The 22,637-nt window shown below is 33.0% G+C and overlaps 1 protein-coding gene across 1 annotated transcript; it reads left to right on the forward strand.

Annotated features, from left to right (window-relative positions):
- Positions 1-11,268: 11,268 nt before the first annotated feature.
- Positions 11,269-14,643, forward strand: LOC143203216 (C-type lectin 16-like). The gene is made up of 2 exons (XM_076415355.1): positions 11,269-11,469; positions 14,379-14,643. Exons 1-2 carry the CDS (start codon positions 11,415-11,417, stop codon positions 14,615-14,617), a joined length of 294 nt encoding a protein of 97 aa, XP_076271470.1. The 5' UTR covers positions 11,269-11,414; the 3' UTR covers positions 14,618-14,643.
- Positions 14,644-22,637: the final 7,994 nt, after the last annotated feature.

Raw genomic sequence — 22,637 nt, forward strand, 5'->3', positions numbered from 1 at the left:
AAAACAAACGAGCACAAAAGCGTAGCCGATAGAAATGCTTTCTATACGTTTTCGACGTTTAATTGAGATATATAAAAACAGGGAAAAACTTGCGCCCATTACCGGTGAATTGCTTTGTTAGCAGTATTCGCTGTTGGCACAGTTTTTGGCGTTTATCGTTTCGAGCAACTCTCGATACCGACCAGTTTTCTATTCGCAGGAATATTTTTGTAACAGCAGCCCTATTATTCGAAAGCTGACTATTATGTTCTCTATTTATTTAGCGATGCTGAAACTGTTTCTGTCTGTGTATTTAAAATCAGCTTAGCGAGTAATATCATTTCTAGTTTTAATATTCTTCCTAAACGTTTTCATTCTGTCAGTTAACATCAGAATTGAAAAGTCCACGTCGTAGAATAGTTAAATATAGAGAACCAGAGAGAGCGCCACAAGCGGAAAATTGAAGATATATTTCAATTAAAAACATATTTATATACATAGTACTTATATACTAATTTATTTATTACATATTACACATTAATAGTCGATGCCGACTAATACACACTTTGTCTTATATATCTAGGAGGACCCATCGGCCCTATCTTAGTATCAAGTGTATTAATGTTTATGTATTAACACTCTTGTTTGTTGTGTGCTTTAATATTGACATGAGAATGGAGTCTGTCTTCATGTTTCTTCACAATTCTCTTGATTTCCTGAGTGGCATTCGATATCTGAAAGTCTCGGTGTAACTACTTCATCTTGTTATATCTCAGTGCACCTACAATACTTCTCAAGACTCCGATTAATAGCAATTTTTACATGTTCCTTCCAACGATGTTTTGCATCAGTATTCATACCGAGATACTTAGCATTGTTGCTATATGGAATTATGTTAATATTTATTGTTATTGTTATTGGATTATACCCTGCACTTGCACAGATATACTTTCATTAATGTTTATCTTTCATGTTTGTTACTTGCTTGTTCACAGTATCATCAGAAAAAGTAGCCATCGTGATGTTTTCCACTTGTGGTATATTATATCTGTAGATTAGGTGAAGAATTGGCCTCAATACACTACATTGTGTCACACCTGCTTCAGTTTCTTTTATTGTAGAGTAGGCTTCCTCTTGTTTGACTCTAAACATTCTGGCTGTGATATAAGAATTTAATAGTTTAGTGTGTCGTTTCATACCATACGTCATGCCATATTTCATTGAAGACTTATGCTACATCCAAGTATACTGAATATAACTGTTTACCTTTATAGATTTTTTCAATTAGATCTGTTATTTATATGCATAACAATAACCATAAAACACTATTTAATATTTGAATACTAAATAAAACTATCAAAAAATCCTATCTAATTTAAAAGCTACGCCAATAATATACGTTTAAAAGGAAATATACTAGAAATATTGTGTTATACTAGAATAATTAAAAACATTAATTATTATGTATCTAAATCCGCTTCGTACAGTATTAATTAAAAAAATCCGTTGGTTGGATTTATATGGATTGCTATTTATATTTTCAGTCTTACAATGCATTGCTCGTGAAGATTTACATAATTAATCGTTTTAAAAGGATTAGCATTTGTTGACCTAATATCTTAATGAGTATGTTTTAAATAAATTTTGCTTGTACATTCTTTGGCCAATAAATCTAGGGAAAAAAAGTTTAGAGATAGCATACAAACGAATTAAAATAGGTTCCTTGTACCGTTAAGAAACAGTTAGATAATACAACATATAATAGAAGAACAATAAAATATATGTCAGAATTCTTGCTTGCAATATTACGACATTTATACTCAGTTCTTAGTTTTTTTGGTATTGTACTGTCTGGTTTTTATCGGCATGAAGTTGAAGGCACAATTTGGTTTCTTTCATCAAAAGGAGCTGTGGAGGAAAACGTGTTATAATTTTCAGTTTTCAGACATCTCAATTTAATTTCTTTGAAACAAAATTTGTATTTGTACTTCTAATTCTTTTTAAAGATTCTAAAATGGACCGAGCTACTCCTGATTCCAATATGTAATATGCAGCCATATTCTCCCATTCGATAGGTTATGAGTAATGATCTGTGAATATACAGGTATTATGTATTTCAATTCAACTAACGATCTAGATTTAAATGAAAGAAATACTATTAAAATTATAATTAGGAAATGCATCTTGCTTAAGCAACTCTAGATTTGGTTTTCTTAGTTGGTCTGAAGTGCAAAGAATAAACCTTCTTGTCCAGAAGCTTGATATGAGATTATTAAAGGTTTCCTAAAGTTTATCGTTGTTTATTTTAAAAAACCCATTTCTGCGGTACAGTAAAATCCTTTATTTGAACCCTCACACCATTATAATATTTTTGCATTTGAACAAATAATATTGTTAAAAAATCCTTATAATACTTACATAGGCTGACAACTCCCGGGCCTAACACGTATATGGCGCTAGTTCACCAGCTAGCTAGTATTGCATTCACCGCTTTTTCAGTTAATGATGACCTTAAAAGAAGCTGTTAAAATTTCGTGATATTCTACTCATAAGTTTGTGAGTTATGTGGTTAAGTGTGGCGCTACTTTTAATTGGTACTGCTTCTTGATGGGAAAAATACTGTTCAAACGAAGCAATGGTTTTGAAAGTATTATGAAGGCTCCGTTTCATCAGAAATAACAATAGAACGTGGTTTGCTAACTTCAGACGTGGTCATAGAGAGACCGATGATGCGGAACGCAATGGACGTCCAAATGCGGTGGTAACACCGGAAAACATCAAAAAATAATCCAGAAAATCGTTTCGAATGATCGAAAAATGAAGTTGCGTGAGTTAACTGACACCGTAGAGATATTAAAATAAGTTGTTGGTTTTATATTGCATAAGCATTTGAACTCTTAGCTCTATTCAAAGTGGGTGGCGCGTTTGCTCAGTGTTGACTAGAAATAAGAACTTGTCCATCATTATGAGCTGTATTTGGTCACATTAAACGTAACGTGACTATGGAGGAAACATGGGTCCGTTACTTCACTTCGTAATTAAGACAATCATCATCTAAGTGGACAGTAACTGGTGACAGGCCTCTTTTGAGGCAAAAGATAAATCGTTCTACAAAAGTGGCATTAAAATGATTGTGTGTCTCTTGTTGGAGATTACGTTGATGAATAAAGCTAATTTTGAACAAGAAAAAAGCGTTTTAATTGTTTCGCCCGGGACTTTTCAGTTCATGTATTATAGAAAAAAAAAGAGTATTATTTAAAATAAAACAAAATTGTTCAAATCAGTCACCATTCCATTGATCCAATTCCCAGCTTGCGTGCGGGTACTATACCCAGAAAATCAATTTTACGCCAAGTTCATCCGACTGTACGGAAAAAATTAGACCGTTTTGTAGACAAATCCAAACAGATCACGAAACAAAATCTCGACAGAACCGAGGTTCTTTCATTTTGCTTTTTTTATTTACATCCGAACCCTCGTCAATGGGTCATGGTAGAGTGGTTGCGGCACAAACGGCGAAAAGTAAAAGGATCTCCGGCCCACCCCGAGGTACTACCGTTGGGATGATATCGGTGTATTTAATCTTGTTAAGCAACCAGCCGTGAAAGGTTGCATTCTGGTGATGTTTGGTTCTTTTGTCGTATACTTTGTTTGTTCAGTTGTGTAGAAACTAATGATGTTAGTTTTATGTGAAGTAAAGTAATTAATAAAATTAAGCGAAATTGCGATGGATCAATGTAAACTACTGTTAAATAACTTAACATAATGGTTAAATCCGATGGTATTGACATTTACTTACATAAAATAACAGCTTTGTATATAGTGCTATTGATTTATTCATTGTTGCGATGATGCTACATCATATCCCAGTTGTGAAGACATTGATTGTGAGATCATTGAAGACTATTGATTGCAAGACTTACTAACCGAAAATCCACTTCAAACTTCCAAAGAGCTTTCAGACATCAGGCAATAGGATCGTTGCCAAAGCAACATGATCAGAATACATAGAAATATCCAGTAAAATTAATTGGCATGGTTGTTGCCCGTAGGAAATAGTTGTTAACCCTCCTTGTTTTCAAATTGTTTGTATTTAAACCTTATAAAACATTTATCTATATGTAGAATAACACTATGTCAGGGTTTGGCAGTATTTTTATTTATTATTTATTTATTTATTTATTATTTTAAAAGCCCATCAGTCTCTTGAGCTATTTAGGATCGAGTTGCAATGTATTTTTAAATTAAGTATACATAAGTGATATTCGAAATTAATATACTATACAAATTATTAGTTATTACAACGATTATTATGTAAACATTTTATTTTAAAATGTTTTTTTTTGGGTCAAAAATCTTAGGTTGATTATTTTTTAATTTCTAGTGAGTTCCTTATTTATTTTTTGAAATCGGTAAAAATTTTTTGTTAAAAATATTTTGTAATTACTTATAATTACACTTAATTAAAATAGGTAATTGGAATACATATATAAATTTCATATTTGTAATTCATTTGTAATTAGTTGCTTGTATATAGGTATTTTTATTTTGTAATATGTATTACGAATACTTATGGCATCAAGACAGAATTTGAACAGAAATAAATTTTTATCGTTCAGCCCAATTCGGCTCTCTCCAAAGTTACTCTCCTTAGGGTTTTATACTGGTTATGACAAGTAAATCATAATCAAATTCCTTATTTGATATGTTGTGTAAGAAGCTACACTTTCTGGGTCACAGAACTAGAATATTTGGAGGAATTCATTGACGCAATGACACAATGACAACAATTGTTACAATGGGAAAATGTTAGTGTTTTAGTGTCTGTAAAAATCAGATTAGGTCGGCTGCAGGATTGCAATTTGAAGCATTTTCCTATTACTGCATCACAACTAAAAGAGAGCATATATTTGATAAGAATTTAAAGTGTCACCTAAAGTAAGCGGAGTCATATTGGCGTCATGATACCACCGCAGCTATAAATGTGCGTTGATAAACTGGTATTGATTGCCATTTTTTTATTTTTATTTTGGCTGAAACCGGGTAGGGGAATCCTGTTACGAATACCTGGCAGGGAAGATCCGCAGGAATAAGCGAGTTGGACTGGTTATGTGGAGACTGCCTCTGGGCTACCCACTAAACCCCACCCTATCAGCTGATCCAATGAGCCTAACTGATACTTCTTACTGTTAGTAAGGAGGGTACCCGTAACCGGTAACACCGTTAAGAGGCACAAGGGCTAGGCAAGGACGTGGCGTCGTTACCACACCACGCAGCTTGCGGTACATGAGTTAATCGCTCGCCGGAGAAGGTCGAGACAATTTGGAGTTAGAGCACGACGGGGTAGTGTCGCCTGTGATAGAATAAGGCTACGAAGAGACGAATGAGTTATTGGCCTAAAATATCGGCCAGCTCGGTAATACATCTATTGTCCGAGAGACAATAAGTGGAGAAATATCACGAGTAAACCTCGGATATAAAATCGTGAACTTGGGGGACGTCTGTTTCTCTATGAATTTGATTGTTCCTGACGAACCAGGGGGCATTGATTATTCTCCTGATAATTTTGTTTTGAAAGACTTGAAAACGTTCTCTCTGGCTAGGAACCAGCATCTTGTACAGGAGATATTTTATAGAGCGGGAATAGCAAATTAACAATACCTTGATCTTTATGGAGGGACTTTTGAATGTGGGAATTCCACCTAAATTTGCCATCGAAGACAAGACCGAGATAGGTGGCTTCTTCTGACCATGGGATTTCGGCGTTCTCGATTTTAAGACACGAAATGCTCGGTGCAAAACGCTTCTTGTGGAAGATGATGGCCTGGGTTTTCTGTGGGTTGACCTGCAACCTCCAGAAATATAACCACTGGACCGTCTCATCGAGTTGTTTTTGGAGTCTGCTTCGGATGTGCGGTGCTACTCCTGAAGAAGCAAAGTAAGCAATGTCGTCTGCGTAAAAAGCTGCCTCAACTTGTGGTCTCCTAGGGATATCTGAAAGAAAAATATTAAATAGAGCGCTTGCCAGCGGGGAGCCTTGTGGAACTCCTGAGTCAATGGTTTTCCGGCTAGAGAGAATATCTTTAACCTTCACCTGGGACGATCGTCCTGACAGAAATGATTTGATAGGAACTGTTAGGTCATCGGGTAGACCTAATCGGATGCATTTCGTCACTAAGCCTTCGTGCCAAACCTTTTCAAAGGCTTTGGTTAGGTCCAAGAAGACGGGTCCAAGTCTTTCACGTCGGTTAAAAGCACAGTTGATTTTGCGGCCAACCGATGGGCCTGATGAACGGCTGAGTGTTTGGCGTGGAACCCGAATTGCTCTTTCAGCAAGTTTGGAAATGGAACTTAGTAGGCTGATAGGTCTGTAGTCAGAAGGTGATGACTTAGCTCCTTTTTTGGGGATAACTGCGAGGAATATATGTTTTCATGTGGATGGAAAGTGTTGCAGCCTTAGAATGGCGTTGATGATATTACTACGTTGATTGCCAGAAAGCATCACAACAGATGAGAAAAAAGGTAAATATCAAAATAGTAGAAGAAAGGAATAGCGGTACTAGTAAAGTATATGACAATTTTATTGTTTTTTCGATTGTTTATTTTGTAATTTGTATGTTAATTAAAGGGAAGTATGTATTTTGTCCGGTTATGGATTATATTAGGAATGTGGTTACCATGTCCACGTAACTATGGCAAATGTTAAGTCAACCTCAAAACGCAACGATAACGTTTGTGTTTCCGTTGGAATTTCGATATAGAAGGTGCTTGTAATTGTATTAGTATGCCAACATTACAGGAACTTTACGGTGAATGGTTACATTTGCTGATTATAGTCTCCGACGTGGTTTTAAAGGATTAATTTAATCTGTTGTCAAGGAAACCGTCGATTGCCGGACGCATATTGGCTAGTGTTTAGCAATGCACTGAAAAGTAGTAATTAGCAACAGGTTTTGCGATAAAAAAAGAAATTTTAGAACTAATTCAAATAAAAGTACACTACGAGGTACAAATGATGGAGGTTATTAAATTTGTAGGTTGTGTTGCTCCTATGGGCACGATTTTTATGTTGATATAGTGGCAAGCATATCCAGACACTTTCAGCTATATTGGTTATTTACTTTCATCTGTTGAAATAATGACATGTCGAAACAAGTATAGGAAAACGGACGTCCAACATTGTTCTTAATGTTTCATAATATTTATGGATTACATAATAACGAAATGTGAGAACCAATGATAGATGAACATGATATTACTGTCACCAAATATATAGTACACCTACACACGCAGTAGTGCAAACCCTGTTTTGATCAATTAAATTGAACAAACGAATGATATTCTGTAGTGATCATTTTTTTGTTTTGGTTGTTCTATAAATGATCATCCGCAATGAACTGATAAAACACTCCATAGTATTTTATGAAGTGGTCTCCATTCACCTCTCCATTTTACATAATATTTCGGTTTGAATAATTTTTCATTCTACATTCCGTATGTACTACTATATAGAAGAAGTTTTGGTACTGCTACTTTTATAGCAATTCAAATCAAAAAACCATTGGTTTTCCATAAGTAACATTTATATGGCCAGCTATTATAAAAATGAGCGTATATTAGGTGATGTATTTGGCTAAAAGATTATACGTATACATAAATGAAGTAATTAATATATGCGGCAGTTAAAATAAAACTAACTACATATTTGCATTGATGGAACCCATAGAACAAATAGCAGAAATTAGGAATTATTAACAGTAAATTTGTAAACATATTAAAAAATTGATAACTATTGAGGTATTTAACTAACAGTATAATAAGATATGTGATTATATGACATTTTATTATTTGCACTTATTTAGTTTATAAACTGAAAATAAGTTAATGATTGCAAATACATTCCTTTAATATACATTTCTAAATTGTAAAAATAAATTACATAATTTTGTTATTGTTATAATATACTAGCGACCCGCCCCGGCTTCGCACGGGTGCAATGCTGATACTAAATTAAATACACTACAGAAAAAATATGAACGTTGTATATAAAAACATAGCGGCCCGCTCCGACTTTGCACGGGCATAAAATATATATGCCTATGTCACTCAATGAAAACATGATTAAAATCGATCCAGTATTTTTGGTTCATTCATTACTGCCCTTGGCCTGCACGCATTAAATTTGGAGTAAAACAATTCCTCTTCCCCTATACTTACTATGAAGATTTCCTGCTATCTTTGGAATATCTAAATTCATACAATTTTTATTACATTACACATTTTTAAACGCAAATTTTAAATTTGTAATATCTCCGAAAATATTTGTTTAATTTACATGCTGTAAGGAACCATATTGATCTATATTAATTGCACACTGTATTTAAGGTACTTAATTCGATAAGGATTAATGCCGTATTGCTTAAAATAGCTTCGTAAATAAGCCATTTTCTCACGTAAAAAGTAAACAATAAAAATGGTTAATGCGGGTTATCCCTAAAAGATAAACATATACCACCGCGGACTTTTTTGTAGACCTTTTTATGGTGTACAATACTGTAGTACATTAATTTGATCTAACTCGTAGGGTTAGGCAGCGTTTTTGCTAATTGCTAAATAAGCCTAAAAAAATAGGTTAATTTACGACATCACGTTAGAAACCTCTAAAATTAGCAATGTTGCCTTAGTATATTATGCATGTATTATACATATAAACCTTCCTCTTGAATCACTCTATCTATTGAAAAAAACCGCATCAAAATCCGTTGCGTAGTTTTAAAGATTTAAGCGCACATAGGGATATAGGGACAGAAAAGGCGACTTTGTTTTATACTATGTAGTGATGTTAAAGTCAAATTACAACTTATTTAAAAAATAGATTTAGTAAAGAATTTTCAAATATCTTGTACTTAATATTTAGTCTTATTTATAATAGACAAACAATTTCCCTACAATGTTCATATAGATATTCTGGTATTTCGTATTTTAATTAAGGAGACATCTGAGCAATTTATGATTTAATTAAGATCGGTGTATCTAAATAAATTCGAAATATTTACCATGAAGAGCACAATATTGCATGCTTGCAGGTAATATAACGCTCTCATCTTGTCAGCTTTACATTGCTCTTAGTTCGAGCAAAATACCATTCGAGATATCGTCAAAATAAAGTATCTGTGTAATGTTATGTTATTTATTTTGGACTTAAATATTACCATGAGTATATAGAGTGTGTTAAAAACAGTTTTTATATAAGAAATAAACATTTCTGTGACTGTGACTTCTTCAGGTTAATTCAATTTTCAGTTAAAATAATCAACTGTCCTATTCGGTGTTGCGAGCAAAATTAATTGGAAATTTCATTAAAAGATCCCCGTAAAAGTCGACGGATTGTCTGAGAATATCGATATCGAAACGATTTGTTTATGACCTGGGGATTGACTTCAACTTATTGGAAAATTGTGTTTTGTGAAACGAGACTATTTCTTTCAATAATCTGCCTAATGAGCAATAAGTATTTATTATGATAATAATATTATTATATGTATGATATGTAGAAAAAAAAAACTTCACTAAGTGATCTTCGATGTGAAATATCTTATTATAAGTATTAGTCTAAAGTCAATATCTGTCTATATTTCATTGCTATCGCTTATGTTTAGCTGATGAGTAAGTATACTGTGGTGCACAAACACTTTTTCGAAGTAAATAACATTAACACTTTAAATTACGCTGGTTATAGGTTTTGGAGGTCTATTGCGTTGTAATACTTCATTAGGTAATCGTTGAATTACAGGTATTATTCCCTATACGCCTGTATTATATCCTATAGCCAAATAGGTTCAAGTGTAAAGTTGTATAAAAATGTCTTCTTAATATAGGTTACCAATATATTCGTCTAGTTTAAATTTAATCTGTCCTCGTTTAGCAAGCATGTACTTCTTCTAAGTTTAATGTAGGTTTAAATACATGCCAAGATGTTAAGTATCCTTCGCCTGGTGGGGTTGGTAATTATTTATATTCACCATCAGGCATGTTCTTTTATGCAAAATAAGAGTTACATGAGTAGGTTTTGTGTCGTTGGATTTAACACGTCAGGTGTTTAGCAATAGTATCCTAAGGCATGTTTGAAATTTCAATACTATTACTGCGTTTTTGTGTTTACCGGCGTTGCCAATTTGTGACGAATTTCCTGATCTGTGGGGAATGTCATGTTGATTGGAAATTTATTTATTATTTTTTATGTTAATTCTTCTGCGATTGATCTTTTTAGTTCATTATTAAGTGCTTATCCTTGAGACCTACCGCTTTGGATGGTACTTTTGATTGCAATATGTTACTAAGAGAATATGGATGGATAATGAATAAAACACTTGATAATCCAAAAAACAAAAGAAAATTTTATGAAAGTGTCAGAAGTAAGAAATATCTAAATTGAGAGTTAAAATAGAACAAGTAAATGTATTCTGACTTTTTAAGCTAAATTTTTTACGTTTTGATGTTTTGACGTAACAAATTTAGATTACCTATGTCGAAATTACTTTGGATATACTTTATAACGGGTCAATTGAAAAGTCCCCGGCCTGACACCTAGATGACGCTACTATAAGGAAGTAAAGGAAAATATAAAATTAAATTAAGTTAAATATGTGCCAAAAATAACTGACATAAAACTTAGTTATTCTTTTATACGGATAATAATTAAGAAATTTTCTAGTATTTTATCATAGGTACTATTAATTGATTGATATTAATTCGTTTAATACGACAAGTCTCTTTTTCAAAGTTTGTTAAAATGAAAATGTGAGTTTGAACAACAACTATATGAACTGAAATTAAGGCCGGTGTTTGAAATGGCCAGAAATGTAGTGGTTGGAGGAAAAAGATTCTTCAATTTTAAAAATATATTTTAGATACTGTTTTATCAAGCGAAAGAAGAAGAAGAAAAGCCTCACATATTTTCATTGAAGATGAATCTGTCTCTTTCTTACAGCCTTTGTATTCTGTTACAGAATTGAGCCAGTGTTTATTGATCTATTCTTTTTGGAGTTAAAGTAATTTTGCTTTTAAAGCATTTTAAAGCAAGCTGAAAATAAGTTATGCTAAAAATTATATAGTTGAATTTAATGTTCAAACTGTTAAAACAACGATAACGGTAATTGTAAAAACCGTTAAAATTGTCACCAAAATAAAACCGCAGCAACCACTATACAACTGATAGCGTATATGATGTGAATATAAATGTAGGCATCAGTTCTTTCCTAGGTAGTTTCTACTAATTTCAATATGGGCCAGCTAATATTTGCAGTCATTGCAATTTTTTTGCATTTTATATTATTACTTGTAGCGGTAACAAATATGTGATTGGCCATCAAAAGGTAACATTTCATGAGGCATATCTGCGGTGTTTACGGGCTGGTTTACTTCCGGCCGAAATTATGACAGAGCAGGATCAGAAAGATGTTGAGGATCTCTTAAAATATGAAGATGGTTGTAAGTATTCGTCTCTTTTTTATTTTGCATTTCTTTTCATTGTTATTAAACTTTTCGCGATAAAATTTAATCTGCTCCAGTTATCATTTTATGTTATGACTAGCGGCCTTTCTCTGACAGCACGAAAATATAATGACAATTAAATAAAAGAATAATTGTTGTCTTTCACTAAATTTCTAGATTTAATTCATACATGATTCCATTGTAATTAGTGGTATTCTTGGTATCGCAAATGTTCGTCTTTGAGCTTTTTGTAACGTCGAGCCTTGTTTCACTGGATAGTTTCAGTTGATTCAGATTCAGATTTGAACCTACCTTGACCTGTATATTCTTGGTAAGTCCAATGGATTTAGGAATGCTCCTGATAATTGAGATGAAAATCAATCATAAGTAATGCAATCGATCTACTCAAATTAATAGAATAGGCCTTCAGCTATATTTTCAATGTTTAGGATCAAATTGTCCGTATCTGCTTAAATGGTTCGTTGGCTCAAAACTAAGCTGGACACGACTTAAGGGTAGTGTCTTGCCGCTTGAGCAACATAATCTTAAGTCGATGCCTCAAATATTGACAAATAAGTGTAGTGATTTGTGATGGTAGGTAAATCGCGCTTGAAAAATTTGCATTATGTTTACCTCCAAAACCAAAACAAAAAAGTAACTTTTGTTCGGATATATTATTGACTGTATTAATCTGTAACCTGTAACAACTGAAACAATGCAAGAAATTGAACAATTGAATGTCAATATATCTGTCTTTTTTGTCTTGCATATCTGTCAAATTTGGTCCTGATAATTTGGTAATTGATTTTTATAAATATGATAGAGATAATATAGATTTTCAGAGATTTTGATTATTTTAATTGTTGATTAGCAGTAATCCGGTCAGTGATATGAATGAAAGGGCTAATTGAATTTTATGGTAGGAGAGGATTCTGTAAACTGAAGGTAATTTCCGTTTAGCACATGCGCATTTTCATTTATTTGAATTAATAGTCTGAGTGAACAATACAAGCGCATATACGTGTTTCTATAACTGGTGTTTAAAATTTTACTTTAATATATTTTTCTTTGTATATCGTTCTGCGACGGAGACATATAGCCCTATATAATTAAAGAGCAATATTCAAACAAGTAACAGTAGTATAGGAAATTCCGGGAACTCATTTAATGACCAATAAATAGAGTAATATGAAAATTATCATTAACTTTTTATGAAATATTTTAATCAAAATGCATATTTTAATAATTGAGTGTTGTAATTTTGTTTAGCGAGTAAATATAATTGGGAACCATTTGAAATAAAAGCTCATGTCCTATTAGAAAATTTTATTACGAATAGTTAAAACGGAGTGAAGAAAACCATATTTATATAGAGATTATATTGATGTGATTTGTATTTATGATTGATATTTTTACATCAAGTTAATGCACCATATTTACATGAAGACGTCATATTGAAAAACAATTTTAGACTAAGTCTGTAAATCATATTAACATAAAAGAGTTTATATTATCTAATATTATTTAATATTATTAATCTAATATTATTTACAAAAAGTCCAGAAACCATATTTGTATAGGTAATTAATCTCAAAGCAAAATGTTCATCTTGCACACCATCTTACATTTTACCTGAAATAAGCCACCAGCCAATACATTATTATTTTTACAAAACGACAATTTAATTACTTGTGGTCTTATATATAAATATATTCATTGTTTGTTTCACTCTTCCATCTTCAGAGTAGTAGTCATCAGATCTTTAGGGTGTCATTGATAATTAATGTTATATCTTTTGTTTATTCGATTCAGGTCAACTCTTACTGGTAAATTTGATCTTTTCAAAGTATCATTCTCCACTACTCTTGCATCCTGCAAAATCCTATCTAATTTCTTCTATTTTTCTAATTTAACTTTCATCAGCTTTGTGTCGACAAACTACTAGCCTCTTCACCTATAAAAGAAAAATTAAATTGTTACTACAATATATCATGTATTATAGACATTTTTACCAATTACCGCTATTTTGCTACTATTTTTGATAGTTAAACCCCAGTAATGAATTGACTACTGAACTGACTATCTACCTTTTGGTTAACATATTGTAACTTACCTATTTACTAACCTAAAACGAATGGATGGCTAATTACAACAAAATATGTATAAATTTTATAATTACCTTTAATACTTCTTCTGGTAAAATTATATATTATTTCTTTCATACTTTGCAATATTTTTATTTCAACAAAAATAATAATTGCCTTCTTTGCTTCTTGTTATCGTTTATAAATCTGTAGCTATATCTGAGAGAAATTTTGACATATATTGACTTCTATTTTATGTCCAAAATGTTGTGTTACAAGTCTGGCGCTTAATATTCTCACTATAAACAAAATTGATGCTGTTAGGATATTTTAACATTATAAAATTTAACCTTACATTCCATACTTATCTTTGTTCTTCCAGATTTCAAAAACAATGTATGTTACAATACTAAGAATAACACAGCAATTTAATTATTATTGTTATAAACTTGTTAATAAAACCCAATATTTTAATTTAATTATTTGTTGAAAATCTAAATTTAAATCTAAAGTTATTTGTTTTTACTTGACCAACGTTAATTTTAAAGTGGCCGATTTTACACTGTAGTTTAGCATCATTTCCTGCAGTATCTATTTTTTATGAGGGTTTTTTAAGTACAACTGGGGGTCTTGAAAAAGTTTCAAAAAGTTATTAAAATCAGCTAGTATATATCTATAGCATACTGTATTGTATGTATAAACTATTTACAATTTCATGTTTTTTATATCAACATTTAAAAAATATAACCACAGAAAACAACAATTCTATTTCATAAAGGCACTTTAAAACATTAATCTAATTGTGACAATTGTATTTCGAAGTGGACACAGCGGTAGGATTTTGGATATTTGCAACCAACTTAGGCGATAAATCATCCTATCATTGGTTGCATTCTGGCAGATCCGTCATTTACTCAGTGTTTTTCTCATACCAGCCCAACAACGCAGATAACATAGAGAACTCTTTGCAGATTTTTCAGCTTACTAAGGGCAGCTTTTTCTGGAACGACGTGCCTTGTGCTTTCAATCTACGTTTTATTTGTCAATACAAAAATCAGTAAGTTAAGGAAGCTAATATTTGTATTTTCCTTAATATATATACAATGTAAGCTGCCAATATTATCTTTTGTAATTATCTTATGTGGTTTCAACGACATGTGGTTGCAGAGAAATAACTCTACATGCCACGATAAACATTTACATAAAATACTTGAGGGAATATATTATTTTGCAAATATACTTTGAATTTGCCATCAAGAATACATGATTTGACACCGCTAGGATTTTTTATGATTTATAGTTAATTGTTTGGAAGCCCTGCCAAAATTTCTTTAAGGAAATAAATACCATTAAACTGACAATTGAATTTTTGAATCATGGCACTGTGACAAATATTTTTTTCTGTAAAAAATAAAATCTGGCTCTATTTAAATATGCAATAGCTCTTTCTGCACCGACAATAATATTTATTCAGTTATCCTAATTATTTGTTACCTTTTGATATGATGATATCACATCTTTGAAACAGCTGGGCGTCACTGTCACTTATGTCTTGATAAAAAGTAGCCTGACTTTTTGTAAAAAACATATATATGCTATTAATACATAATAGATAGATAATTGTATATATACATTGGTAAAAACAATGTTGGATATTTTTTATGTTAATACCTACGTTAAAATAAAGGAATTTTGAGAGAAAGTATCGAATTTTTGTTTGAAGATTTTGTCTCTCCTGTTATCGAATGAATTTTAAGTGGAAAAATAGGTCGACACATCGATATTTTTCTCTGCAGCCGACATTCCTATGTCCTGGAGCGTAATTAAACTAGTTGCTAGATGAGGATTGTCGTCAAACTCATCAAGAACTTGCTCACTCGATATAAGCTACTTAACAAGCTATTTCCTATCAATTAAAAGCAACTAGAATGGTTCAAATTCAAGGACGTTAGCTATAAGACATGAACTAAAGCCTAGATACGTTTCTTTTTTTCTCTGCAGCCGACATTCCTATGTCCTGGAGCGTAATTAAACTAGTTGCTAGATGAGGATTGTCGTCAAACTCATCAAGAACTTGCTCACTCGATATAAGCTACTTAACAAGCTATTTCCTATCAATTAAAAGCAACTAGAATGGTTCAAATTCAAGGACGTTAGCTATAAGACATGAACTAAAGCCTAGATACGTTAATTGGTGTTTAGTCACATGCCAAGAAGTGCGTCAACGATAAAAATAGGATGGTAGTCATCACATAGTTACTGTGGCTGAAAAGTGAATTTATTATGACAACTTCAAGTAGTCCATATCATCCCAAAAAGTGTTTTGATTGTCCTGTATTGGATATGTGCGTTTATTCTAAACTAGTTTGATAGATTTCACAGCATATATATATATATATATATATATATATATATATATATATATATATATATATATAGCGACCTTGATGCATGTCGAATTTTACATTGTGGAATAACGGTCTACAAAATACCCAGAAATATAATCCCAGATGTTGAACACGGGCGAGGTGCCAGCAGCGCCAATTAGAACCCGACAACAACTAGCTGGCGGCAACCCACGTTTATATGGGATGTTATTGAAGGGTATTTGGATTCATTCAGTGCTGAACCCTCGTTTAGTTTAGACGTGCCACCATCGACTGTCCAAGCCTCGTCTCCAGGTAACACCGCTGCCATCCGTTTTATCATTTTGTATTTTCTACGTTTTTTTATATAGCCAATAAATAACGGCCACATAATGTAAACACCACTGTTTCATTTCGTTTTACCTCCATTCACCGAGCCACATCATTTACCCTAAAGTGGTGACCCTAACGTGATCTTTCACAAAATTGGGTTTGGACTCGTGTATGGAGAGTACGTGGAACATGGTGTATTTTACGTGGCCGTTATATTTTCTGTTTCAAAATTTTAAATATTTTTAAAATTATTATTCGTTTTCGATTTTACCTTCAATATTCCTTTTCATTTTATTCCTATTCTTTTCATTATTTCCAATTAATTTTTTTTAAATTTTTTGTCAAAATTTTCTTTCACAATCTTTTGAATTCATAGATATTTTTACATCACTGTTTAATCATCAGCGTCTCGGCTAAACATTTCTTTTGGCGCTATGTTTAAATCATAATGTCTTCCTTCGCTCGCCGTCTCCGTCATAATAACAGATATTTTGATTTGAAAGGCTTTGGGCAGCTTCGGTCGGATACCGTCGTTATTTGTTTTTTCTGAATTACCGTAATGTATGTGACTACGGATTAGTCACAGAACAGTTCCAGAAGTTAGGTACCGATTGTAGTCACCGTAGACTCGTCATGTCTTCGCCGAGGTACCAGAATTGCTAACGTCTCGTCGTCGAAGAAAATAAGCTGCCACGTCGTCGAACAATCGATCCTCACACAGCGTCGATTACGGGAGCCCTGTCCGAAAAATAGCTTGTTCTCAACATCGTCGATGGACCACATTCAAGTGCCAAAGCAACGGTATCTGTAGGGCCGGAAGATATCAACAGCCGTACCGGATCGTGATCGTACCAACTACAACCGTTTCGGTTTACCATATTTTTCAAAGGCCTTTTCACATAGCACATTTTGTTTGGTATATAGTTTTTTTGTATTTGGATTTTTTTTTTCATACATTTTTGTATTTTTGTTGCTTGGAGTAATTTTATGTAAAATTCTGGCAGGGGAGTATTGTAGCGACCTTGAGGCATGTCGAATTTTACATCGTGGAATAACGGTCTACAAAATACCCAGAAATATAATCCCAGATGTTGAAAACGGGCGGGGTGCCAGCAGCGCCAACTAGAACCCGACAACGAATAGCTGGCGGCAACCCCGAGACGTTTATCTGGGATGACATTGAAGGGTATTTGGATTCATTCAGTGCTGAACCCTCGTTTAGTTTAGACGTGCCACCATCGACTGTCCAAGCCTCGTCTCCAGGTAACTCCGCTGCCATCCGTTTTATCATTTGTATTTTTCACATTTTTATATAGCCAATAAATAACGGTCACATAATGTAAACACCACTGTTTCATTTCGTTTTACCTCCATTCACCGAGCCACATCATTTACCCTAAATATATACATATATATATATATATATATATATATATATATATATATATATATATATATATATATATATATATATATATATAAATGTAAGTAATATTATTGCGATATTAAAAACAAAAAGACCATCTTAAAACTTTATAGGTCATCCAATGAACCAACCTTGTATTTTGTCGAAAGATCTATGGCCTATTAAGTTTTACGATCTTGTTTATAATTCTCCGTCGAATACTCCTCCGCCGGCGGCACTAATTCCTCATAAAGTTCGGATAATCAGCGTCTTTATCAAGCCGGTTATCTTTTTAATTTTCGCTCTTCCAGTTGTTTTCGAATATTTGCCTCGCAATAATAAGTAATGACCCTTAAGAGAATCTCTTCATATCAGGGGAGAGCCCGACACTTCTTATCGTCATCATCGATGTTATTTTAGGGGAATTAGCATGTTACTGCCGATGCAGCTCTGGAGTTTTATCGTACGAAGTGGATTTAAGAGATAAACTTCGAGATTTATTTGGCGTATATTGCTTATAATCTTCCCTGAATTATATTTTCTGAGAATGTTGACGTTTTGGTTATCTGGACATAATTTCTTTGGTAATAATTTGTAATACTAATTATTAACTTTTGCGCATATAAAACCTTGTCCTTGCTTAGGTTTAAACCCTTTTTATTTAGACAGATTTGACAAATAACTTTTAGAGTTCATCCTTGAGACCCACAGTTTTGGATGGTATCTTTAATTGCAATATGATATTAAGATAATATGGATGGAAAATGAATAAAAGCTAAAAACAATAGAAAATTTGATGAAAGTGTCAGAAGTACGAAATGTCTAAATTGGGAGTTAAAAATAGATCAAGTAAATGTATAGTATACACAAATTTAGATGACCTATGTCAAAATTTCTTTGGATATACTTTATATATATATTCAATATATATATATATATATATATATATATATATATATATATATATATATATATATATATATATATATATATATGTATATATGTATATTGAGCGTAGCGTATGCCGTATATTAATAGTGTATCAACGAATTTAATTAAACGCATTAATCGTAGCGTCCCACCGCCACTGAAATACGCTCCTTTTTTTGACAACACTTAACCGCACAAGGCCATAAATTTAAGAGTCCCGCGGGGCGCAGGGTATTAAATAGAGGACTTAATATTCTCAGTCGGAGCCGCCCTGAATTGCTGCCAGATAAGGCAGACACTACAATGGCACCGAGCTTGTGTTCTGGTCGGCGTCTACCCGTTTGATGTTAAGCTTTCGACTTCTTGAAGCCGGGGTTCGTGTCGGAACGCCTGGAAAAACGTATTTAAAGATCAGTTCCGGTTCCTCTTAGCGTCAATTAACTCTCATTATGCCTGTTGTACATTGATTTTGTAAACATAAGAAGATAACATAATGTATGTAGGTAGAGTTGACGTAAGTGTTTTATATTTTATAAATCATACAAAACGGAAATAATTCTATTTAAGTTACATTTAAAAAGTATGCTGTTGTTAAATTATGGTATATTAAATATCTATTATAATACAGATACATTATCTCAGTTATCATATTTATATGTGAGTTGTGGTAAAATTTCGTTTTTTATTATCCGACTTCAAAAAAAGAAGGAGGATCTATGTTCGACTGTATATATTTCTTTATCTATCTTTATGTTCACCCATTTCTCCGATGTATTTCACCGAGTTTTTTATTCGAAAGAGTGTACTTCCTACAGCTGGTCCCATTGGAACCAAGTCAGGATCTGGTGGTAGAATCCCGAGAAATCGAGAGAACACTGAAATTTCACAGGCACGCACAAAGTTTTCTCATATTTTTTATCTAAAGAATCAGATATTTGTGCATAATGTTACTGCTAAACTGATGTGACGGAAGACCGGAAGTCATTTAGTGCAAAAGTCGTTCAGTTTGGTTTTTAAGCACTCACCATTGCATATAGGAAGCTGTTGAATTATTGAAGGCAACTGCATCTATGGTGTAGCGGTTAAAACGTTCAGCTCACTCGGCGGTGGCGGGTTTGATTCCTAGTGGCAGCAATTACTTTTTGTTGTTCTAGTTTGGTTAGAACATTTGTCAAATCACCTAGTTTAGGTAGCGCACCAAGGGGCGTAAAGCGTTCCTTATTTTCGATCTTTGTTTTTTTTTATCCCTATTTATCTGTATAAGGGCTGCACCTTTACTTGGCCTACCCATTGTAATATCTAATAAAATAATGCGCGTAATTTATTGAGTAAATACCTAACACTAAAAAGGAAAAAAAAAAAGATTAAAAAAAATTGAAATGAAAAATAAATAAGGAACTAATTAGAAATTAAAAGAAGGAACTAAAAAACGTTATATAAAATAAACTAAAATAACTGAATAAAATAAACAAGCGCCTTATATAAACTATCTACTACACGCATGTGGTATACTAACAGTTCAATTGAAAAGTCCCCGGCCTGCCATAGTAAAACACATATTTTTGCCAAAATTAATTTTTTTTATTCAACATAATTCTAAATCTGAAGAATACGTTGAATGAGGAAGCAATTCGAAGCCTAATTCATGGATTTTTGCCCTCGTTTTCACGGACACGATGCATTGTCTTGCAGAACTTACTTTTTCTTCAAATGCCGCCGTTTTTTCGGCGATTTCGTCCTTCAAACGGTTCAATAACGCTATAATAGCCTCTGTCTGTCGATGGTCCTTCCTTTTTCAAGGTAGTCAATGAAAATTATTCCAACGTATCCCAAAGTACAGACGCCATAAACTTGCCAGTCGACTGTGCAGTCCACTCGGATGACTCTCGATTGGACTTCGGAGTGAAATGATGGAGCCATGTGTCATCCATTGTCACATATCGATGCAAAAACTCGGGTTTATTACGCTTGATCATCTTCAAACACTGCTTCGAATCATCAACTCGTCGTTGTTTTTGGTCAAAATTAAGCTCGCGTGGCACCCAGTTTGCACACAGCTTTCTTATACCCAAATATTCGTGAATGATATGATGTACACGTTCAGTTGATATCTCTAGAGTGTCTCCTATTTCATTCAATTTAAATTTACGTTCATTTAAAATAATTGTCTGGATTTTTTAAATGTTTTCATCGGGAGTAACCTTTTTTGGGAGTCCACTGTGTTCACCGTCTTCGGCGCTCATTTCATCACGTCTAAACTTAGCATACTAATCCTTGATAGTTGATTTTCCTGGGGCAGTGTCCTAGAAAAAGGAGGAGCCCTACTACCAATTGGTTACTTTGAAGTCAAGACGCTGTTATTATGTGATTTATACGTCGATGGGCAATATTTGTTTCTTCCGTAGTTTCAAAGTTGTTCAGATGACCTCGATATAGTTAAATATAACGTTGGACATTTATGAAGAGATAATAGATTAAAATAGGAGTTTTAAGAAATGCGTTAAGGGAAACAAGTAGAGTTTACAGAATAGAAAATAAGTCATCTAGCATAATATGTAAAATTAAAATTAGTGAATAGAGACCGTAAAATGTTAAGAATTTTTTTGTATTGGTTTAACTGAAATCTGTAGTTAAAAGCTCCATCAATGATAGCATAGACAAAATATGGTAGATCATTATCGGCGAAGAGAAAGAGTGGTCTAACTCAAAATTGACCGGGAACAATAAAAAAATTAGTACTTTCAACGCTTCCATGACCGGTTTTGCTTTATGAGACAGCGCGTTATAGTACTGGAAAATCACTTTACTCTGTCTTCGGTAGCATTCTGGACATTTTTCGATCAATGCGTAATTCAAATTAATAATTAGTTGTCGGTAGCGACCACTATTAACTATTTCACTAGGTTTCAACTGCTCGTAATGCACCATTAACACCACTCTAGTCCCACCAATCATGGAACATTGTCTTGCGATCAAAACCAACTAAAACTAGATAGCCATGACTTTTTGCTTTTAGGGTTCTCAAAATAAATCCACATTTCATCACCAGTGACTATTCGATGCAGAAATGATTTCTAGGGCTACATTTAACGCTTCTGCCAATTGTTCTGTCTGGGCCTTCATCCAATATCTCTTACAGTTTCGCATCTTTTTCGTTTCTGCTAGTAAATGATGATTTTCAGTGGATTTTTCTTTGTGATACATATATAGGCAACATATAACATATATAGCTTGGAAGCTTGATGACAGTAGAACAAAATTGCATCTGTGTCAAATCATAACATTGTTAACTTAAGACTAACGGAAACAATAATTTAAAAGTCACTTTATCGAAAAAACTGTTACTCAGTAAATAATAGAATTAATTATAATTAAAAAAGCGGACAGCCTTTAGAATGAAAAATCGAAACTCATTCCCCAGATAAATCAATTCGAAATTAGCCGTAATATCACAAAACGAAATGTTCCCATATCGCGTAAAGCCCGAAAAAAAAAAACGAAAAGTGCAACGAAATCTTAAAGTTTCTTAGCGGGCACAGATTAAGTCCACCAGCTCCTTTTCTTCATTTTCACCGCTTCCATACCGAACCTCTCGTAGGTTTATTGAGATAGATATTCGTTGCAGGCTCCATTGCGCCTTTATTTTGGATTAAATTTAATGTTCCCTATCGCCGTAAAACTTTTACGTTTTCGTTTGTTTTTTAATTTATGTGATGGAAATTAACTTCTTTCATTTAGAAAATTGCGAGTCGTACTCGCTGTCGTTTCCTCTCCGTCGCCCTGCATCTTTGTCTCAATTTTTTTTTGCAACAAGCCCGAAATTCAATATGCTTTCAATTAAATTAAAGTACGTCGTAGGCTTAATGGTTCGAAATGGATTTTAAATATCAGTTGTATTTAATGAAAATCGGACGTTCGTTATAGAAAATGAAAAGCGCAATTAAAATTAATTTGCATCGGTTCATCTCCATTGAATTGTACGGTTTGCATTTTATTATTTATTAATAATGAGTTATTATTAAAGTAATGTAAGTTAATTGGCGTGCC

Source organism: Rhynchophorus ferrugineus, unplaced genomic scaffold, assembly GCF_030347505.1.
Source record: "Rhynchophorus ferrugineus isolate W39M unplaced genomic scaffold, kcgeb_rfMv2 rfM9, whole genome shotgun sequence".
NCBI classification, from domain to species: Eukaryota; Metazoa; Arthropoda; class Insecta; order Coleoptera; family Curculionidae; genus Rhynchophorus; species Rhynchophorus ferrugineus.

What these genes read in the sequence shown, in the direction of transcription:
- LOC143203216 (XM_076415355.1), top strand. Translation starts at nt 11,415, where the DNA reads ATGACAGAGCAGGATCAGAAAGATGTTGAGGATCTCTTAAAATATGAA. An exon ending in CTTAAAATATGAAGATGGTT is followed by an intron (nt 11,470 to 14,378) that starts GTAAGTATTCGT and finishes TGTATTTCGAAG; the next exon opens with TGGACACAGCGGTAGGATTT.